Below are 22112 nucleotides of genomic sequence, written 5' to 3'. Positions count from 1 at the left end.
TACCGTAGCACCCTAGACAGACCAAGTTACCAGTCCTGATAAAGAGCTTTGTGGAACAAGTGAGTTGTGAATGATTAGCAGACTGCAGCAGAAGGGCAGCAGTCAAGTATAATATTCTTTCTATATTTGGAAGAAAGAATATTATACGTGTACAAGCCTATTACCGTACCACTGATACCAGTCCTGAAAAGAACCTTTGTGGAACTAATAGTAACAGCAAGTCTTTAAAATTATCCTCACTGCCTGACACACTGCTTCCTGCCTGTCCCTATACAAATTGGCAAAAAAGAGTAGGCTGGAACGATTAGCTGGAACAGCTCTTTTGTGGACCTGATAGTAACAGCTAATGATGATGATGATGATGATGATGAAGAAAGACTAATCTGGCTGAGCTGTCCCTAAAATAGCAGCATACAGCGCTCTGTCCCTTTATCTAAACTGACAAAAGAAACTCAGGCTGCTGACCTAACACCTATACCAGTCCTGAAAAGAACTTTTGTGTACCAAATAGCTAGCGTTTTCTCTGTCCCTACTCCACACAGGATCCTTTCCCTACAGTGACAGAAGAAAGAATGTAAAATGGCCACCGGATCGGGTGTATTTATAGGTTAGGGGGAATGTCCAAGTGTCCATGAGCTGTCATGTCTCAATTGGTTGTCCTGTAACACATGATAAACGTGTCACGAAAGGTTAAAGTTCTTGTATACATTAAACACGTAAGTCCGCCGGGGCGAACGACGGAAAAAGGCGTTCGAACCCGCGGACGGCGAAAGTCGGAAATTCGCCGCGAAACGACCGCCGGGCGAACCGTTCGGCCATCACTACCCATGAGTATTCTTTCCCTACTGTGGCCTTGTGGATCGGGAACAGGCTGTTTTCCTTGTTTTCCAAACTTTCCGACGGGACCGACTGTGGCTGATAGTCGCTAGCCGTCCATTCACAAATGTAGTCCTGTTACTGTTCCTGCTTGTATTTGCCTCATGTCGGTTACTGTCTTGTTGTTTTTTTTTACTTGAAATGTTCAATAAAAATATTTTCAACACTAAATACTTGTTTTTTGGTTCTCTTACCTGCAATTTCATAAGTTGGTGACCGGATCTCTTTAAAGTATTTACTACAATGCACCAATGCTCTCCTATATTATGCGCTTATTAGAATTTCTGATTACCTGCCTTAATATATTCTTAGCATTTAAGCATATATTTGTGATTTCCACATTTTAAAAAGTCTGGTTAATGAAGCGTAAATTAGAAACATTTCTACTGAATATTCTAATACTTCAAATGACTTGTAAACTAGACAGATGTGGAGCTGTCACATTTAAAAGCTTGTTAGCTTTTGTGATGAAGACTCTGGTCACTGCACACCATTAAAAAGTCTTTGGTATGCCTTTTGTTTTCATCTTGTGTCCTTTAGGCAATTCACTTTGTTTGTATTATTTACGCAGTCTGCATGAGAATAGATACCTCCTTTGTAGGACTGCATGCCAATATTTGTCTGTATTCTAAAGGCAGTAATTTTAAGCAATCTCTGAATACCAGTCATCTCATCAAGCACAAGAAAACTACAGGGGACACTACTGCAGTTTAGAAACACATCTAATTCTATAAAGGTCCTTTACGTGTCAGGCTTAAGCATCTTCTAAGTCTGCTGCTATGATTGTCAAATTCTGATAATGGATAAGGGTTGCAAGTTACATTAAAAATGCCCAGTGCCCACTTTATATCCTCATCTGAGACAGAAAACACAAAAAAACGTATCCTTTTTCTAACAGTAGCATACTATTATGTCACTCTAAGACCCCTTTCACACTGGGGCGTTTTTCAGGCGTTTTCATGCGCTTTAGCGTTAAAAAATACGCCTGAAAGAAGCCGCAACTGCAATCCCAATGTAAAAGCCCGAGTGCTTTCACACCGAGATCCCTTTCATACTGGGGCGTTTTTCAGGCGCTTCAGCGTTAAAAAATACGCCTGAAAGAAGCTGCAACTGCAATCCCAATGTAAACGCCCAAGTGCTTTCACACCAAGGCGCTGCGCTGGCAGGGCATCAAAAAAAGTCCTGCAAGCAGCTTCTTTGCAGCGCTTTTGGAGCGGTGAATAAAGCGCCCCTTCCCATTGAAATCAATGGGAAGCGCCTGTAAAACGCCTGAAAAACGCTATTGGCAGCAGTGTTTTGTGGGCGCTTTTAACCCTTTATTTGGCCACTAGCAGGGGTTAAAAGTGCCCCAATAACGCTCGAAAAACGCTGGTAAAGTGCTGCTAGTTTAAGCGGCGCTTTACGAGCGTTTTTTGGGCGCTGACATTGTGAAAGGGTTCTTAAAGCACTTGGGCTTTCACATTGGGACTGCAGATGAGGCTTCTTTCAAGCGCTTCACAGGCGCTTTTTTTAACGCTAAAGCGCCTGAAAAACGCCTGAAAAACGCCCCAGTGTGAAAGGGGTCTAAAGCTAGCCATAAAGTAGTAAAATTTGGTTTGAAATTCAGAAATATTGCTTATCATAACCTTCTTTTATGCTAATGTTGTATAAACTGGAAGCCCTTAAAATTGAATCCAGACCTGCTACTTAAATACAATCCCAAATGTATTAAACAGGTTTCTTTTGTACCTAGTGCATGTGCATTACCATAAGTACAATATTTCCCAAAAGGTTAGAACTTTGTTCAGATAAGAAGCTCATCCTACTACCTTCTTGTCACGGTTAAAAATGATCATCGCTTTGATCCCATTTTACAGTAGGAAATTGAGCGAATGTTCGGAAAAGGAAGATTTTTTAAACAAAATTCTACAGATGTATGGCCAGTCTGAATAAATTTGGGCTAAAGGTCATCATTATCAAAATTAATGATTCTCAGAATTACACACTGCTAAGCTCATCTTGTGAATCGTGTTATTGTAGAAGGAGTGTGTGGATAAGAACATCAAAAGGAGGATCACAGTATGGAAATGAAGGATGTCAGAAGCAGGACTACCGTCTCTAGCCTCTGATTGAATGCTAAACAAGAGCATTACATTAAAACCTGGAACACACGGGCGTGGCCTGGAGCTTCATGGTGTAGGACGTGCTGAGTGAGAGCTCCGTCTGAGACCTTATCCTTTTACCTTATCCTTTGGGGATTTTTCTTAGCTATTTACCGTACAGACGCCCGGGAACCTTGTGCTCACTTTGTGCCTCATGTCGCCGACTAAAAGACCCTCTGAGGCGGCCGCCAAGCTGGCTAAGTTCCGCCACGAGGGCCAGGGAGCGACGGAGCAAGATGGCGCCGGCCCCGCACCTACCGCGGAGGAGTCTCCTGCAAACGACACCGCTAAGATCCTCGAGGCCGTCTCCTCCTGCCAAACCGCCCTCACTACCAAGATAGAGGAGGTTAAGATGGACATCTCCCATATTCGGCATGACCTGCAGAAGCTGAGGGACAGGGTGTCCGAGGCCGAACGAAGAGTGGAACACGTGGAGACGGACATCCCTCCTTTACAACACTCGGTCGAACATTTGCAGCACCAACTTAGTGTCGTCCTTCACAAGCAGGACGACATGGAAAATAGGCTTCGACGCTGCAATCTTCGTTTCGTGGGCCTCCCGGAACGATCGGAGGGCTCCGACCCTCCCACCTACCTGGAAAACCTCCTCGTTAAAACCTTCGGCAGGGAATCTTTCTCCTCCACGTTCGTGATCGAACGAGCGCATCGTCTGGCGGCCCGTCCGCCTCCAGCCGGCGCACCCCCGCGGACTTTCATTGCCAAGCTACTTAACTACAGAGACCGGGATACGGTGCTTCGCCTCACCCGCGAACGTGGAAATATCCCGGTTGACAATGTTACGGTGGCAGTGTTCCCAGATTTTTCGGCGGAGGTCCAACGAAAACGAGCACAATTCACGGAGGTCAAGCGCCAGCTGCGAGTTCGCCATTTGCCATATGCAATGTTGTTTCCAGCTTGACTCCGGGTGACCCGTGAGGGCAAGACCTATTTCTTTGAAGATCCTGCTGCGGCCTCGTCATGGTTGGAACGGGATGCGGTGCAAGGCCCTGCTTGACAGCTGACCACTACAGCCCCCGAGTAGTGCCTACCTATCCACCTTGGCTACCGTGAGTGATCCCTGCCCTCTCCTGTTCCCTCTACTATACCCCCCCTCTTTTTTTCTCTTTTGACCCTATGGATTGCCTCCATTTTTGCTGCTATCACCCCCTGCATGGGAGAACGCTGTGCTGATTGCCCTCTGCGGTGACCGCCGCTGGACTCTCTCTGTGCCCTGAATTCACAGGTTCTGCCTCCCCTCCTTTGTCAGACTCCCGTGCACCCTTCATTGTTTTCTCTGAGATGAACACCGGTGTGATGGCGCAGATCGTGAGGGGGGCCATGTTCTGGGACGTGCCACCCCTGCCCCTGTCTCGCTCCATTTTTTCACTCTCCCCTCTCTCCCTTCCCTCCCTATTTTTACTGATGCACACGGAGGTAACCATGTACTGCTTGAACTCCTTGTCTCCCCTATTGGGCCCATTTTTTCCACATGCCTGGGTTCCCCCCCCCCCCCCCCTTTTTTTTTTTTTTTTTTTTTTTTTTTTCCTGTCAGCCCCACGCGTTATGCTTCTACCTGGTCTCTCAGACGACCTGCTGACTCTTGCTCTGGAACGTACACCCACTGCAACCTGCTGCACTGTCTGCTCTGCAGTTTGTTATAATTGCGCCCATGTTTGTGTTGTTTCCCTGGCCAGCAGTCACTACCGCGGCTGCGGCGAGTGACAGTTTTTTTGTTTTGCCCCGCTGGTCCAGAGTAGGCATTGTTATGACTGTTTTACTGGTTCTATGTGTTTTATATTGTGTTATTTACAGCTGTAACTTTATTGCAAATGTGTTCTTGTATTTGTTGCTGCCAGCCATGGAGGATCCGGAGGTTGCCCAGGCGCCCTGCATGCCCGAACTTTCTGGGCCGGGGGCCTACACTAGTTTAATCTGTGCCGACATGTTCCATGGCTGCGCTTAAATTTGTAACCTGGAATGTCAGGGGCCTTGGCGCTAAACCCAAGAGATTAGCCGTCCTTACTCACCTCAAACGCCTGAAAGTGGACATCTCGATCCTCGTCGAGACTCACCTTACAGGCCAGTCCCAAAGGGCGCTTAGAAAACCTTGGGTCGGCTGGATGTACAGCGCCCCTCACACTTCCCATTCCCGAGGTGTAGCCATTTTAATTGCTAAAACTGTGCAGTTCCAGTTACATGACCTATGCTCAGACCCTCACGGTAGATTCCTATTTTTACATGCCACTGTGAGCGGCCTGACGATGCTTATTATGGCGTTTTACATACCACCACCTTTCCAGTTTCAGGCCCTGCACGAAGGTCTTAATTTTATGACCAAATTCCCTACAGTTCCGGTAATCTGGATAGGTGATTTCAACATGACCATCAACCCCGGTCTCGACCGACTTGGCGCACCTGACCGCACGTCTTCCCCCCCTCATACCACTAGATTCGGCAGATTTGCAGCTGAACTGGCCATGACAGACTCCTGGAGACATAAGCATCCAACAACACAGGCCTTTTCTTGCTTCACCCCCGCCCGCCGAGCTATGTCTCGTATAGACATGGCCCTGCTCTCTCCCTCCCTGCTTCCCGAATTATTGGAGGTCGGCTTTGACGCCAGGGTGCTGTCGGACCACTCCCCATACTGGTTGACGCTGAGACTGCCTGCGACTGTCCCCCCCCGTGTGTGGAGACTGAACCCCTTCTGGCTTACGGTTATCCCAGATCTGGAGGACCTACAGAGGGAACTAGTTTTTTTTCTCCGCTCAAACGCGGGATCTGCGTCCCCTGGGTCAATATGGGAATCATTTAAGCTTCATGCTAGGCTGCTCCTGATCACCCGTATTAACAGGTACAAGGCTAATTCTAGACAGGCACTGACACAGGCTGAGGAGCGCCTACAATCCCTTGAGCAACTGTTTGTGACGGACCCTTCCCTGGAACATGCCACCCAGCTCCGCCTCCAGTCCCGACTGACTGATCACCTTCATTATGAGAAAGCGAAGCAGGGCCTTTTCTTTAGTAGACAGCGTGTGTTTGAACACGGCGAGCGGGCGGGCAAACTGCTAGCTTATATGGCCCGGCTTGACCATAGCCCTCCGGTGGTGGTTCAGCTCCGTGGCGCCGCCGACGACCTGATCTCTGACCCTGACCTGATTCTACGTGAGTTTAGAATGTTCTACTCCAATCTATATACCTCCACAACCAGACACACACACGCTGACCTCACCCAATTCCTTCACTCCATAGATTTCCCCTCTATCAGCCCAGAGCAGAGAACCCTCCTGGAAGCCCCCATCTCCCCTGACTGTATTGCCGAGGCACTTGCCTCCCTCCCATCCTCCAAGGCGCCTGGCTCGGACGGGCTGCCCCTGGAATTTTATTCTCATTTTCAAGACACGCTAATCCCAGAACTGCACACGTTATACACCCATATGTTCGACACAATGTCCCTTCCCGCCTCCATGGGGGAGGCCCTTGTTGTCCTCATACCCAAGCCCGGTAAGGACCCCTACTACCCAGAGTCGTACCGCCCGATTTCCCTCCTACAGCTGGATGTAAAAATCCTGGCTAAAATTCTGGCCCTGCGACTCAATAAAGTTGTCCTCAGCCTTATACATCCAGATCAAACGGGGTTCATGCCTAATAAAAATACTGCCTTCAATCTCCGCAGACTCTTTATGAATCTGCAGGCCACTCACGATAACATCGGTTCCCGGGTAGTCGTGAGTCTGGATGCCGCGAAGGCGTTTGACTCCGTTGAATGGAGTTACCTATGGGAATGCCTGACTAACTTTGGCTTTGGCCCTAATTTTATTAAGTGGATTCAGCTTTTATATAGCGCTCCCACTGCCCGGATCCAGGTTAATGGCAGGATCTCGGATCCTTTCCCTCTGTCTAGGGGTACTCGCCAGGGTTGCCCGTTGTCCCCCCTCCTGTATGCCCTCGCGGTTGAGCCGCTGGCCATTGCCATTCGTGCTCACCCGCAAATTAAGGGCCTGCGTTCGGGCCTTTTGACAGAAACCCTCAGTTTATACGCTGACGATATGTTATTATACCTCGAAGACTCGGGTCCCTCTTTGCAAGCAGCCCTGCGATTGATAGAGCAGTTTGGGGAATACTCTGGATTACGTATTAACTGGTCCAAGTCCCAGATCCTCCCTTTAGACTTGGGTGCCCCGTCCGCTGATCAGGCGGCAATGCCCTTGGTCAGGGCAAGTCAGGTGAAATATTTGGGAGTGCAATGTTCACGATTGCTGGAACCCTTATTCACCCTGCTCAAGCAAAAAACCCAGATTTGGTCCCGTCTCCCCCTTGGGGTGATGGGCCGTGTAAACTTGGTCAAAATGATTCTCCTCCCCAAGCTGCTCTATGTGTTTTGGCATGCTCCCCTGCGCATCCCTCTCAGAACCTTCAAATCCTTGGAGGCCATCTTAAACACGTTTGTTTGGGGTTCGTCTCGACACAAGCTCTCATGGAGTGTTCTGAAATGTCCTACCCACCTGGGCGGCACCGCCCTACCAGACCTGCACTATTATTATCTGGCCGCTCAACTGTCCCATTTCTACTATTTCAATCAGACTGACAAAGATCGCTATGCCTCACTGGTATGCTCCCCACACTACACTCTGGTCGTACACCCGCTCCGTCTCCTTATGCGTGGCTCCGGGGGACCTTCCGTCCCGATGAGAGACATGTTGTCCCACCACTGTTTGATTTGGCAGCAGGCCACGTCCATTACTGGGGCCCCTAGGTTTCACTCCCACACCCCCCTTTGGGACAATCCCCTACTTCCCGAACTCTCTACGATCCCCGACCGCTCTGTGTGGCTAGCCGGGGGCGTTATCTTTCTGTCCCAGGTTATTACCAATGGCTCTGTCAGACCCTTCCAGGCCCTCAGAACTGACTTCAACCTCCCTAATAGAATGTTTTTTAGGTATCTTCAACTCCGCCATGCCCTTAGCTCTCAGTTTGGCTCCCATATCCCCAGGCTTGAAACACCTCCGATAGCAACAGCCGTGCTAGGTGATGACCCTAAGAAACTGATTTCTTTTTTTTACACCAACCTGTTCACGCCTGGGGCGACTGCCCGCGCCTACCGACTTAAGGCTAGATGGGAGGCCGACGTGGGGGTTATCGAAGACGCGGACTGGGAAACTGCACTTGACACCCCTAAGCTGGTCTCCCCGAAACTTTCTGACAGACTTACACACCTCTACATGCTACATAGGTCATACCTGACCCCTGGGCGGCTGTCCAAGTTTAGACCTGGCTATGATCCAGCATGTCCTAAATGTGGTGATCCTCAGGCCACGTTCTACCATCTCCTTTGGTCCTGTCCTGAGTTGCAGGTTTACTGGAAGCAAATTGTTGACTTCCTACATGACCAAATGGGCTCCCCTCTGACGCTATGCCCCCGCCAATGTTTGCTGGGGATTCTCCTCGTATCCGAGGAGGCAAGGATCCCGACTGTTTTTCTACAGGAGACCCTATACCTAGCCAGACTGCAGATAGCCCGCACCTGGTTGCGCTCTGCGCCCCCCACCGCCCGACAATGGAAGGCGGCTGTCAATGCCACTCTCCCCTATAAAAAACTGCTGTATATGCATAGAGGCTGCCCGAGCAAGTTTGCCAAGCTGTGGGATAAATGGATGGGGGATTCAGATACATGTACCGACTAGTGTAGTCTGTGGTCTGTACGCCTCTTTACACCTATCCGGGTTCGGCCCGGCGAGTCCGGCTGTCACCGTGGTTGTAGTTGGGCTCCCCGCCCTCATAATAATGATTTCCTGCTCCTCTCTGCAAATTACTTTGAGTAGAATGTATTATGGCTCGGCATATGATTCCCAACCTCTGAGTTCCTCTTTTCCCCCCATATCTGAACACACTATATCGCCCCTTGTTTTTTTTATGTAACGTGCAATCTGTAAACAAAGAACCCCCCCCTCCTTGTGTTTTTCAGCCTGTGGTATTGTTAGCAGCTGTTTTATATCCGTATATTTGGTGTATGTTGCACCCCATATGTGTTACTGTTATCCTATGTATTTTGTATGCTCAATAAACGTTCTTTTTTCCAAAAAAAAAAAACCTGGAACACACCACTAGTTTTGGGTTTGAGCAAAAAAACTGACATCTGTCAGACCAGCTGCCAAACATACAGGCTGGGTGTTGGCTGTTTTCTATTGACCCGGCTGATGTCGCCCAACATTTGGCCCATGTGTACTAAGCTTTAACATGACACAAGGAAGATACATGGTACAAGAGTCCATACTTTGTGTGCACAATCAACAAACTACATATTGGACCATACAAATTACCAACACCATTCATTAAGGTCAGGGTATGTATTTTCTACATAGGCTCTCCAGGTACTCCAAAATGTCCCACAATATATTATTTTGAGCCAATAATAATTTAGGTACAAAAGAATTACAATGGATATTATGTTCTGTAGAAATGTGGCCAATAGATGAAATGTGGCCAACCATGATCAAGGTGCTTAGTAAGGTGCTGAAAAATATAAATTAATATTTACTGCTTCAGCCGTGTCCCTATATAATAGTTCAAACCTGTAATAACTGTAGCAACAGTAATAATGATTTAGTCCAGCCAATCACATTCTGTATATACCAAGGTAAAGAAATAAAATGGATTAGGCCTGGACATAAAACTTCCTGAAGACAGGAATATCCTATAGACATGTTCAAGTTTGTTTTTATTTTGCTACTGTAGTTACTGTATTTATGTCTTCCTTAAAACAAAGATTCTGTAAATTGATACAGTGAGAAAATGTGCTTTTTCTGTTAATGTAATTCTCTAGGAAAACAACTCTCTGCTCAATGAGGATATTAAATTGGGACATATAGGGAAAATACAGTCTGCGAACATTCACAATGAATGGCAAATGAGAAGTTGGCCATGCAGTCAGAGCCTTTTCTGGAGTGTTATCTGTGTAAAACAGGAGTGTTATGAACAGTCAGAGCCAAAAATAAAACGTTCGGCAACAGATCTTTTGAACTATCTATCTATCTATCTATCTATCTATCTATCTATCTATCTATCTATCTATCTATCTATCTATCTATCTATCTATCTATCACATTCCCTGGAATCACAGGTTGGCATCTATTGCTCTCTATAACAAAGAAAAATAGAGCCTAAGGGCTCTTTCAGATACGTGCTGGTACCCGTTTTCCACCCTGAGCCACTTTTTGCTGCATTGTACACACTGTGCTGTATGCAGGCAACCCATAGAAGTGGATGCAGATGAGTAGCTGCACTTGGATCTGTACACCCGCTCCTGCCTGCATGCAAATTTTTGACATGCACCTATGTCTGCGTAGCCACTACGTCTGCATCCACTTTTATGAGCTGCCTGCGTACAGGTAGATGAGCAATTAAGCAAAAAGTGTCTCAGCATGGAGGAGAGGTCTCAGAGCCCATCTGAATGAGCCCTAAATAGAATACAATTTTCCTACTCTACTGGTTAAATCAGCTCATGTGTATTTGGATGATGCCCAGCTTGCTTGAAACATGATTACAATCACAAAACTCTTGGAGAGTATACTCTTTTTAACCAAGAACTACAACCCTAATTTAAAAAAAGCTGGGGCGCTGTGTAAAATCTACAAAAAACAAAATGCAATAATTTGCAAATCTCATAAACCCATATTTTATTCTCAATAGAAAATAGAAAACATATGTTTAAACTGAGAAAATTTACAATTTGAAAGAAAAAAATAAGGTACTTTTTAAATCGATGGCAGAAACTAATTAGGATAATTGGCAAGTCAGTAACATGATTGGGTATAAAAAAAAAGCATCTTAGAAAGAGAAGGAATGTCTCAGAATTAAAGATGGGCAGAGGTGCACTAACCAGTAAAGTCCCAACAAGGGGTACCATGGGTCACTTTAATAGTACGGTTTATAGTGGTGTGATTACCAGAATGCTTGACTTCTTCATGTAGCTCACTCCTATTCTGCCTTTTATACCACATAGATTAATGATCTCAGTAGCTACAAGTACTAACAGGTAAACATGCTAACTGCATAAGAGTGGTTCTCTGATGAAGGGGTATGGCCCTGAAACATGTTAGTACAATGAAGATACATTTATTAACTGCTCCTGTGACCCTGGTAAGTGATTAAAGCCAGCCAGACGGTTTGAATCTCAGCTGGTTCAGAATGGTCCAGCTGAGATCCGAACCATGTATGGGCAGGCTGATTGTACCCAAGTTGGTAGTTTGATCAACTTGTGTGCTACCAGCCTGTCGGATTTATAATGTGATTATTGCCTGCAGGTATAGCCGCTATCAATAATCACTGCATGTTCTCCTAGAAGGGACAGCTCCCTGTGCCCCCCCCCCCCAACTCCACCGCCACCACTGGGAGAACACAATAGCTCCACAGGAGGGATCCCCCCATCAACACCACAGGTTGAAGCATCTATTGCCAGCTCAAGCCACTTAATTATAAGTGTAATTTTATTATTTTCGTTTATTAGCCAGTTCCTGATCATGTCATGCAGATATACTGCAGCACAATGGCTCTCCTGGGCGAAATTCCATACAGGTACATATTACCCTTTTTTGGCCACCAGAGGGCGTGCAAAGGGAACCTGATGCACATGGCCAGTGGGCACGATCGCATTCACGAGCGCCAACACTGAGATTTGTGTGTGTAAACACACAAATCCCTGTGCTGTCAGAGGAGAGGGGCCATATTATTTGTTCCTGATAAGTATGAAAAACGGTATGTCTCCTCTCCTAGTTAATCCTATCCCCATACAGTTAGAACACACTAAGGGAACACACATTTAACCCCTTGATCACCCCCTAGTGTTAACCTTTTCCCTGCCAGTGACATTTACACAGTAATGCCAATGGCCCCCTGATCTGTCTGTCGCAATGTCGCAGTACCGCTAAAAATTGCAGATCACCGCGAGTAGTAGTAAAAAAAATAATAATAATAAAAATGCCTTAAAAAGCCATAAATCTTTCCCATAGCTTGCAGACGCTAAAACTTTTGTGCAAAACCAATCAATATACGCTTATTGCGATTTTTTCCCAAAAATATGTAGAAGAAGAATATATATTGGCCTACTGATGAAGAAATGTACTCTTTTTTTTTTTTTTTAATTTGGGGATATTTATTATAGCAAAAAGTAAAAAATATATATATTTTCAAAACTGTTGCTCTTATTTTGTTTATAGCACAAAAAATAAAAACTGCAAAGGTGATCAAATACCACCAAAAGATTTGTGGGAAAAAAGGACGCAAAATTTCATTTGGGTACGCCGAACGACTGCGCAATTGTCAGTTAAAGCGACTCAGTGCGAAATTGTAAAAAGTGCTCTGGTCAGGTAGGGGGTAAAATCTTCCAGGGCTGAAGTGGTTAAAATGTTTTTTTCTACACTATCCAGCACACTCTGTTGGGGCTCATTACTCCAATTACTTCCTGGGAGAGCTAAAGGAGATTAAGCAATCAGATTTGAATGTAGATGGTCTTCGTTAGACCATTCCTGAATAAGAATTACAAATCTGACATAGTCCTACCTTGAGAAAGTCAGTTCAGAATAAGGAAGAATGCATAACTGCCATTGTAGAACATTAAACATAAGCTACACAGTAAAACATATAGCCCCAGTAATTCTCCATATTCCAGCAAAAAGACACATCAGCATTGGGAGCGTCAGAACACATGCAGCCAGAATGTACAGTGCCTTGCAAAAGTATTCACCCCCTTGGCATTTTCCATGTTTTGTAGCCTCACAATCTGGAATTAACATGGATTGTTTGAGGATTTGCATTATTTGATTTACAGAACATGCCCACAACTTTGAAGATTTAGGACAAAATAACAGAAAAAAATCAGTGTGCATAACTATTCACCCCCCCCCCCCCCCCAAAGTCAATACTTTGTAAAGCCACCTTTTGCGACTATCACAGCTCCAAGTCGCTTTGGATAAGTCTCTATGAGCTTGCCACATCTTACCACTGGGATTTTTGCCCATTCCTCCTTGCAAAACTGCTCCAGCTCCTTTAAGTTGGATAGCTTGTGCTTATAAACAGCAATCTTTAAGCAATCTTTAAGTCTGACCACAGATTTTCTATTGGATTGAGGTCTGGGGTTTGATTAGGCGATTCCAACACATTTAAATGTTTCCCCTTAAACCACTCAAGTGTTGCTTTAGCAGTGTGTTTGGGGTGATGGTCCTGCTGGAGGGTGAACCTCCATCCTAGCCTCAAATCACACACAGAGTGGTACAGGTTTTGCTCAAGAATATCCCTGTATTTAGCACTATCCATCTTTCCTTCAACTCTGAACAGTTTCCCAGTGCTGACTGCTGAAAAACATCCCCACAGCATGATGCTGCCACCACCATGTTTCACTGTGGGGATGGTGTTCTTTGGGTGATGTGATGTGTTGGGTTTGTACCAGACATAGCGTTTTCTTTGATTGTCAAAAAGTTAAATTTTAGTCTCATCAGACCAGAGCACCTTCCTCCAAACGTGCCATTTTGATTTTTTGCTGAAAGTAATGGCTTTCTTCTGGCCACTCTGCCATAAAGCCCAACTCTATGGAGCGTACGGCTTATTGTCATCCTATGTACAGATACTCCAGTCTCAGCTGTGGAACTCTGCAGCTCCTCCATGGTTACCTTAGGTCTCTGTGCTGCCTCTCTGATTAATGCCCTCTTTGCCCGGTCCGTGAGTTTTAGTGTGCAGCTGTCTATTGGCAAGTTTGCTGTTGTGCCATGTTCTTTCCATTTGGTTATGATAGATTTGATGGTGCTCCTAGGGATCATCAAAGATTTGGATATTTTTTTTATAACCTAACCCTGACTTATACTCAACAACATTGTCGCTTACTTGTTTGGAGAGTTCCATGGGCTTCATGGCAGTGTTTGGTTAGTGGTGCCTCTTGCTCAGGTGTTGCAGCCTCTGGGGCCTTTCAAAAAGGTGTGTATATGTAATGACAGATCATGTAACACTTAGATTGCACACAGGTGGACATCATTTCACTAATTATGTGACTTCTGAAGGTAACTGGTTGCACTGGTAACTGGTTGGGCTTCATAACAAAGGGGGTAAATACATACATGTGTGTGATTATATGTCAGTATTACATTGTATATCCCTGTATGTTGCGGTTGATCAGGTGCTTATCGATGCCGCCTGCTGAGACTACCGCCTGTGGAAGGTATCCTTATCGCTCTTACAGTAAAGAACCCTCTATGTAGTTTAAGGTTTTCTTCTAATTTTAATGAGTGGCCACGAGTCTTTTTAAACTCCCTTCTGCAAAAAAGTTTTAATCCTATTGTGGGGTCACCAGTATGGTATTTGTATATTGAAATCATATCCCCTCTCAAGCGTCTCTTCTCCAGAGAGAATAAGTTCAGTGCTCGTAACCTTTCCTCATAACTAATATCCTCCAGACCCTTTATTAGCTTTGTTGCCCTTCTCTGTACTCGCTCCATTTCCAGTACATCCTTCCTGAGGACTGGAGCCCAGAACTGGACAGCATACTCTAGGTGCGGCCGGACCAGAGTCTTGTAGAGCGGGAGAATTATTGTTTAATCCCTGGAATAAATCCCCTTTTTAATGCATGCCAATATTCTGTTTGCTTTGTTAGCAGCAGCTTGGCATTGCATGCCATTGCTGAGCCTATCATCTACCCAGGTCTTTTTCCATCCTAGATTCCCCCAGAGGTTCCCCCCCCCCCCCCCCCCCCCCAGTGTATAGATTGCATTCATATTTTTGCCACCCAAATGCATTATTTTACATTTTTCTACATTGAACCTCATTTGCCATGTAGTTGCCCGCCTCATTAATTTGTTCAGATTGGCACATGCCAATTATAATTTTTTTATTTCTGAAAAATAGTTTTATGTATACATTTTTCTAATTTTACTTCACCAATTTAAGACTATTGTGTACTGATCCATGGCATATAATTCAGATTAAAAAAGCATTAAACTAAAGGCTGTAATGTAACAAAATAGGTAAAAAAGCCAAGGTGGGTGAATACTTTTGCAAGGCACTGTAAGTGAACACAATGTCATTAAAAATAAGCTTTAGAATGGCTGTGACATTGAATGTTCTAGTTAATCTCAGGAGGAATGTGGCACTTCTCACATTGCAGTCTTGTAATTTTCTCAAGCTATTATGTCATAATTACAACAAAAGAGAAACTGACAGGTTGAAACAAAAGTCTGAGCTTCTGCCATGTAAAAACGGTATTGGAATGACAATATGACACAATTAAGACTCTGCGATGCCGCGTGGCACTTCTCTGAGACCAGTCTAAGGAGCTGCACGACTTTCAGTATTATCTTGTCTGGACAGCAGACTTTTATTAGTGTCCAGGAATGTGACTTGCCTTTACCATTGAATTATCTGTATCAATATGTAGTATATGACATTCTACAATTCTAGTCTTCATAGAATGTAATGGTTCATATATTCTAGAATATTAATGAAGAAAAACTTCACTACACATGGAATGCTGGGGTACGGTGAGCAGTACTGGGACGAGGTAATTTAGCACCCAGTGCGAAGACACCAAACTGCACCCCTCCCCCCCTCCACACACACAAGATGTATGAGCATCATGCATAGCAATAACCCCCCCCCCCCCCCAATTTTTTTTTTGCACTAATCAGCATATTTAGCCCTAAGTACAAATAATGCCCCCTATCATCCTTACTAGCATAAACCCCCCCCCCCCCATCCCCATTTCTAACAGCCCCAATGTTTCCTATCCTAGCACAGATTTCCCCATCACCTCTTCTAGCACAACCCCCCCCCCCCCAAATACCCCTACTAGAAAAATAAATATTATCCTGGCACCCCTAAAATTCCCCATCCCAGCAGAACCCCCCCAGAATTCCCTTCCTAGCCCAAATACCCCCCCCCCCATATCAATCCCACCTAGAAGTAATCATTTTCTCCAAATTCTACAAATGCTCTCATGCTCTCATTCCTCTCCTTGTGTGCAGCTCTTTCTTCCCTTAGCATGTCAGCAGCTTTTCCCACACACACAGACCTCAGATACAGTGCAGCACATTGCTCTGTGATGCCCATCTTCCGACGTTGTCCTGTCAGAGCTGTGGAGGAGGCGGTTTCTAAACTTGCCTGTACGGCAGCTAGCGGGAGAGATACCGATGCTGAAGGGGACCGGGATCGCGGCTCGGAGATGCCTGCCTCCCACCCACACTGCTTTCCACTTCCAGCTAAAGCCAGTCTCCTCTGCTCCTCTAGGTTGCAGCGCTGCCACAGCTCTCTGCGCTCCTCTGAGTCCTCCCACCTTGCCTCAGGCCGCGAGTGACCGGCCAGGACTACGAGGCTCCTCCGTAGTGGGTGTGAACAGTGAAGCTGACAGGGAAGGGAGGTAAAGCCAGGGCTTGTTGTGCCAGATGCACGCTCGGCCCTTACAATTTTTCAGGTACATCGGCACTGGCTCATGTGTATGACATAGGTGTGAAGCACATTGCTGCCACTTCACCTACACCCCCCCTATAAAAAAAATGTAACCGCCCAGGGAATCCACCCCTTCCGCCCCTGCCTTGTACCGGCCCTACAGGCCGAGTGTGTAAATAAATATCTGGGTCCCCTTTGTATTTGCCCTATTCTAATACTGATGTCACTGTGGGGTTTATTTACTAAAGCTGTAGAATGCAAAATCAGGCTCACTTCTGCATAGAAACCAATCAGCTTCTAGGTTTTATTGCCAAAGCTTAACTGAACAGGCTGAGGTTGGAATCTGATTGGTTGAGCCTTATATTGCACGCTCCAGCTTTGGTAAATAAACCCATGTGAGTTTTACCATGTCAGTAAATGCGAAACCCATATAAATCTATTTAAAACCTGCAAAACATGTAAAAGACACACAGACCAAGATATCCAGGGAGTAATTGGACCGGGTCCAAAATTACATAGTAGCTAAGAGAAAAAAAAAAACATGACTGAGTAATATTTACATATTAGGTTTAACTCAACCATTTTATCTAATCTACAGTTAGGTGGACTGTCATGAAAAAAATGCTGTTCACTTGCGCTACCTAAAGCTGAAGTTGTGACCTGTAACATTGTGGGCAAAAACTTCATTGGGACATAAGTATGGTAACAAAAGGGTATTTCTAATGATGTTTACCCCACTGGTGGCTGCTGCTTCTTTCTTGAAAAATGTCACTTACAGCCTCAGGAGGTGATGTCTGACAATGAGAGCAACATGCCAATACAATAGCTTTCATTGAAGCACCATTATAGTACTATGGAAGATATGGGATACATAGATAGCTCTTTAATCAAAATACTATATTATTTCTATAGTAGCTTGTATATACTATAAAAACAAACAGAAAAACATTTATAAAAATGATATGTAATCTATACCTTTCCTACTTTGGAAAATAACAAAACAGCAGTTTGCAACTTCATTGTTTGAATTATTCTGTGTGACAGTTTCCTCTGTAAGCCATATGATCACCTGAATAGTTCTCAGAAAAAAAATATGAATTACCTAATGCTTGTGGGATACAGTACATGTAGCACTCATAATGCTCCATGTAATATAAAAAGGCAGTGCGGGCAGCAAGAAATGAAACTCTGTTATGCTGAAGATATGAGTCCCAGGCATAATGCATCTCGTCTATCTCGGGCATTCTCTCTCTAACACTCTGCAATCCATTCATATATTACCTGCTTGGGGATGAAGGAACTTGAGAAGGTGACTGCTGACCAGAAGAATATCCCACAGCTCAGGATCACTTTTCTGTTGAAGCGGTCTCCTAAGTAACCAAATATCGGCGCGGCCACCATGAAACTGCATATGAAAACTGCCAAAACAAAAAAGTAAGAGTTACTGATTGATGTATATAGATCTCAGAGGAAATAACTATGGTTACTACATGTAACCAGAGGGCCCAATAAACATAAGTTAGAGACACATACCTACACACAAGGAAAAAGAGCACAAGCATTACTGCGAGCTACTTAGTGCAGAGTGCAGAAACATCTTGTTTCATAGTAATCATTGCAATTCCAGCAACATATAGACTAGTCTTTCTTAGCCTTTTTACCACTGAGGAACCCTTGAAGTAATTATCAAGTCTTGGGGAAGCCTTGCTAAAAACGATTATACCTATAGCTCATAGCACAATAGGGTGATCAACAAGTTTTAAATAAAAGAAGTAATGTGGTATACCAAGCCTATTTGACAAGCAGGGCACCCATATCTGACATAAATAGGATCCGGTGCCGCTTTTTTATGTCATTTGCCATTTTTTTTTAATTGAATAATTGTTTTATTGACACTGCTTATCCTCATGTGAGGTATGCAGTATATATGTTCTGTCATTTCATTTTGTGAATATGCTGTGAATAAGGCTGTATGCCGAAACACGTCAGTGGTTTTTAATCTTGACTTTCATATAGCAAATAAAGATTTTCAATGGGATTCTGGAGTTGCCGGCTACATCTTTTTTGGAGCTTCTTATTCAATAGCTATAGCCCATTAGAACCAGAGCAGTCAATGAAGGTCTCCTCCCTTTATCCATGAGGTGTGTTCACTGTTGTGAGCGCTGTCTTTGTGCTTTGCCTTCCATGTAATTTGGTTACAGAGAGACAGCTCAAAGTACCCACAGAAATCAGAATTAGCAGGGTTTGCCATTAAATAATCTAATTTCAATATAAGTTTTTATTTGTATACTCTTAAGGGTGCCCATAGATGTTTACAGGTCATTTAGAACATTCAGATATGAATGCACAATCTGACCACGCACATACCAAGCAGTTTGCACAGTATTACTATCTGAAGTCTGTCAAAAACCATGAATCAGACTGAGACAGAAGTACAGTTAAATCACACTTGTTTAATAATAATAATAATAAAATCTGGGCTGGATGGCTTAAGTAGGCAGGACTAACAAGCAGGATATCATCAACAGGTGAGTCACTGTAGAGAGAAAGGAGATGGCAATTAGCTGACAGCTGAGCGGCCAGCTTTAAGAAGGAAATGCAGAGCCCAGCCCTGACAGTATGGCTTTAAAGTGGGCAGACTATTGAAAGTTGATTTCCAACTGGTTCTTTCATTTGGGGAATGCTTTTGCTTTTCAAACATTTATACGTTTGTTTTTAACTATATGGTTTGGGCCAGCTTTAATTAGAATACTTTTATAGCAGTATAGGTAAACTTCAATTTTTAGCTCTGGACTCTGTCAAGTTAAAACTATGCACTTGTTTTCATAAAGTGTCCCACAGACCTTTGCTGCCTTGGTTGCAGATTATCGATTGCTACATAAAGATTCGTCATGAAATATGTGTAGCACCCTCCTAGGTAGGTGCTAGAAGAGAGTATAGTTTTTGATCTTTGTGCTTACCGGGATTATGGTCAGTTAAAACTTAGAGTGTTCTCTGCCTACCAGGGAGCAGGATCTATTGGTTAGGTCTGCTCATTGTACTCAGGTGCAGCTCAGCTTGTTTGACTGTCTCTCACTGCTCCAAAAGGGAGACATATTGGACGGTGGGAGGGGACCTGACAAGTGAGTGCACAGGCTTTGTTACAGTCCTGGCAATTGGCAGAGGAAAAGTGCTGCATTACATGCTGGGATACTGTATTAAAGCCCGGGGCACATCTGATTAGAGTCAGTTGAGCTGGGGAACAGAGTCCAAGAGGGAGGGGGCAGCTGCCCTCTCCTCCACGGAGATTGTCGTGCGGCCCTGGGTGGCCCTTCAGCTCGAAGAGTCAGTGGACGGGTGTTAGTGAGAGCAAGAAGACTTAATTCCTCCATACATGTGGCTGTATGGTTAAAGCAGTGTGACTGCTTCCACAAGTAACCCGGTGGGGTCAAGTGAGAGTTATCCTTATCCACTGTCAATAGTTCCAGTTGGAGTTTCCCACTAATCCCTTCTCCCATCCAAATTCCAAAATAAAATACAAAAACACAAATACCCTGGACTGGTTATTGAGTAATGCGCAAGCGGGAGTAAGGATGGAACCAAAGTTGAAACCCCTAGCAACCAAGTGGGAACCCTTAGTACCCAGCAGCTGGTAACCAGAGAGATGCATAAGAAGTCAGCGCTCAGCAAGCCCTATGGGAACAGTGCTACATATGTATCAGAAAATGCTAAACTGCCCACACAATTTGTGTATTCTTTTTAAGAGTAACCAACTAGGTAGTGGGAGGACCAACTTGAATGGACAGAAATTGAGCAGACATGTTACATGTATATGATCAGTTAGACATTCATCATAAAGAAGTCATATGGTATACAGATCACTACTCTAGCGTCAGCTCTGTGAAGTTGTTGGATGTGCCCCTCTCTCCAGTTAATGAATCCCATTCATGCTACACCAATAGCATTTTAAATTTTGCATCTACAATCTTCATCACGTAATGTAAAATCCAACAGGGAGAATGTCATCCCCTTGTTCCCTGGAGAAATGCTGCCTGTGGTTTGACTGATCCATTAACGGAAATTGTTTGGACAGTGACAACAAGCACAACAAGAAAAATCAGTGAGGAAATCAATACAGATACAGAAAATGTAGAGAATTAATGCAAATGCATATAGTATATGGTGCTACAAAGGTGGAAACACTTTCTATTCTATATGATTTTCATGGGCCCTAACAATTACCAAACGCAAACAAATCTGAAACCTATTATCCCCTGTCTATATCAGGGTAATAAAAAAATATGCCATAACATCATTAAAAATTTATGAAAATAAAAATGTTACTTTTTTCCCAAATTCCTTCCTCTCATGTTTAAGCCTTTGCTAGGATTGCAAATATTGACTGGTTATTATGCGCAGCAAAAAAAGATTTTGCACAATTCCTAAAATGATGCCATATAAATTTTGCCAGTATAGTGACAAATATATAGCCCATAATTATTCTCAAAAATTAATAAAAATCTCTGAACAGTTAGCAGCAAATTAATTATTCCTTTGGGGTTTTCACTTCACTTCGTGCTCTTAAAAAAACCAATTTACTCTCTTTGGCTTCCAGTATTGATGTGACTAGCCTTACCAGTAACAATAGATCCTTCCTCATCATAAGCAGCATGCTTTGTCTTCTGATCTCCTGTGACCACAATGAAGCACCTGCTAATGTGCACAGCTAAGGCAATCTCATTTTGACCTCCTATATCTAGCCGTGTGCTGTCTATCCAGTCTACCCCTATGATGTTTATCTGTTCATTTTCCTCCAATTACACTTACCTTTTAAATAAACGTGGAAGTTTACATGAAACCTAAAAATCTAGTATAACTACTTTTGATGAAAAAATTTTGATGCAGATAAAGACGCCAAGCTATACTATAGACAATGGATTTCCACTTACGTAGACATAACATGGTCTTAAAACAGGTACAATGTTTATGTAAAGCACCAGCTCAGTATTTCATGGCTTGTGATAAAAAGTCCACTCCAGAAGACAAAAGAGTGATTTTTCTTTCTTTTGACAGCCCACACGGCGTAGCTGCGATAACATTTTTACTGTCAACATTAATAGACTAGAGAGGTACTTATTTAAGTACCTACATACAATATACAGTTACAGCTTTTTCCTTGTAAGTATGTTTTTATTAGAGTAATGATATACAGCAGATTTGTGTTTTCTGAGTTGAATTATTTTATGTACCACTGTACAATATCAGCATATTGCCAAATACCACCTGCTGTATCTCGTATACATTATTCTGTATTTTTATTGCTTGCACCTTGCAGTTCACCTGACAGTTGTTCCTGACAGTTTAACACTGTTAGCTACCCTTGGAAAATGTTGGCCTATCATACAAATCAATCAGACCTGTTCATATTTCTGTGCTGCTGTTAAGGAAAGCTTGGCCTTAATTTTACCTCATCAATGTGGATTTTGGGGGCCAAAAGAAATTAAGGTTAATTCATTAAACCCACATGGAGTATTTTTTTTACTATAAACACAATTTACCATATGAACCATAAGAAGATTGAATAGGCATGCAGTAATATGTAATTAAACCATATCACTACACAATACAGCATTCCATGATGTGTGATAAAAACACATGGAAGTGTGCACATTTTTACAATGCAGGATATAG

At 43.9% G+C, this 22112-nt stretch overlaps 1 protein-coding gene across 2 annotated transcripts in view; it reads right to left on the bottom strand.

Annotated features, from left to right (window-relative positions):
• Positions 1–22112, bottom strand: part of SPNS2 (SPNS lysolipid transporter 2, sphingosine-1-phosphate) — a 190169-nt gene that overhangs the window by 61712 nt on the left and 106345 nt on the right. For both annotated transcript variants that reach the window (XM_077482358.1, XM_077482359.1), the window contains exon 3: positions 17724–17860. In XM_077482358.1, coding sequence (XP_077338484.1) covers positions 17724–17860 — 137 coding nt within the window. The remainder of the gene's footprint in view (positions 1–17723; positions 17861–22112) is intronic.

Source organism: Lithobates pipiens, unplaced genomic scaffold, assembly GCF_037356315.1.
Source record: "Lithobates pipiens isolate NorthernLeopardFrog02 unplaced genomic scaffold, aLitPip1_a1.2 Scaffold_16, whole genome shotgun sequence".
NCBI classification, from domain to species: Eukaryota; Metazoa; Chordata; class Amphibia; order Anura; family Ranidae; genus Lithobates; species Lithobates pipiens.
Note: the sequence above shows the minus strand (reverse complement) of the source record. Positions and strands in the feature narration are given on the sequence as shown.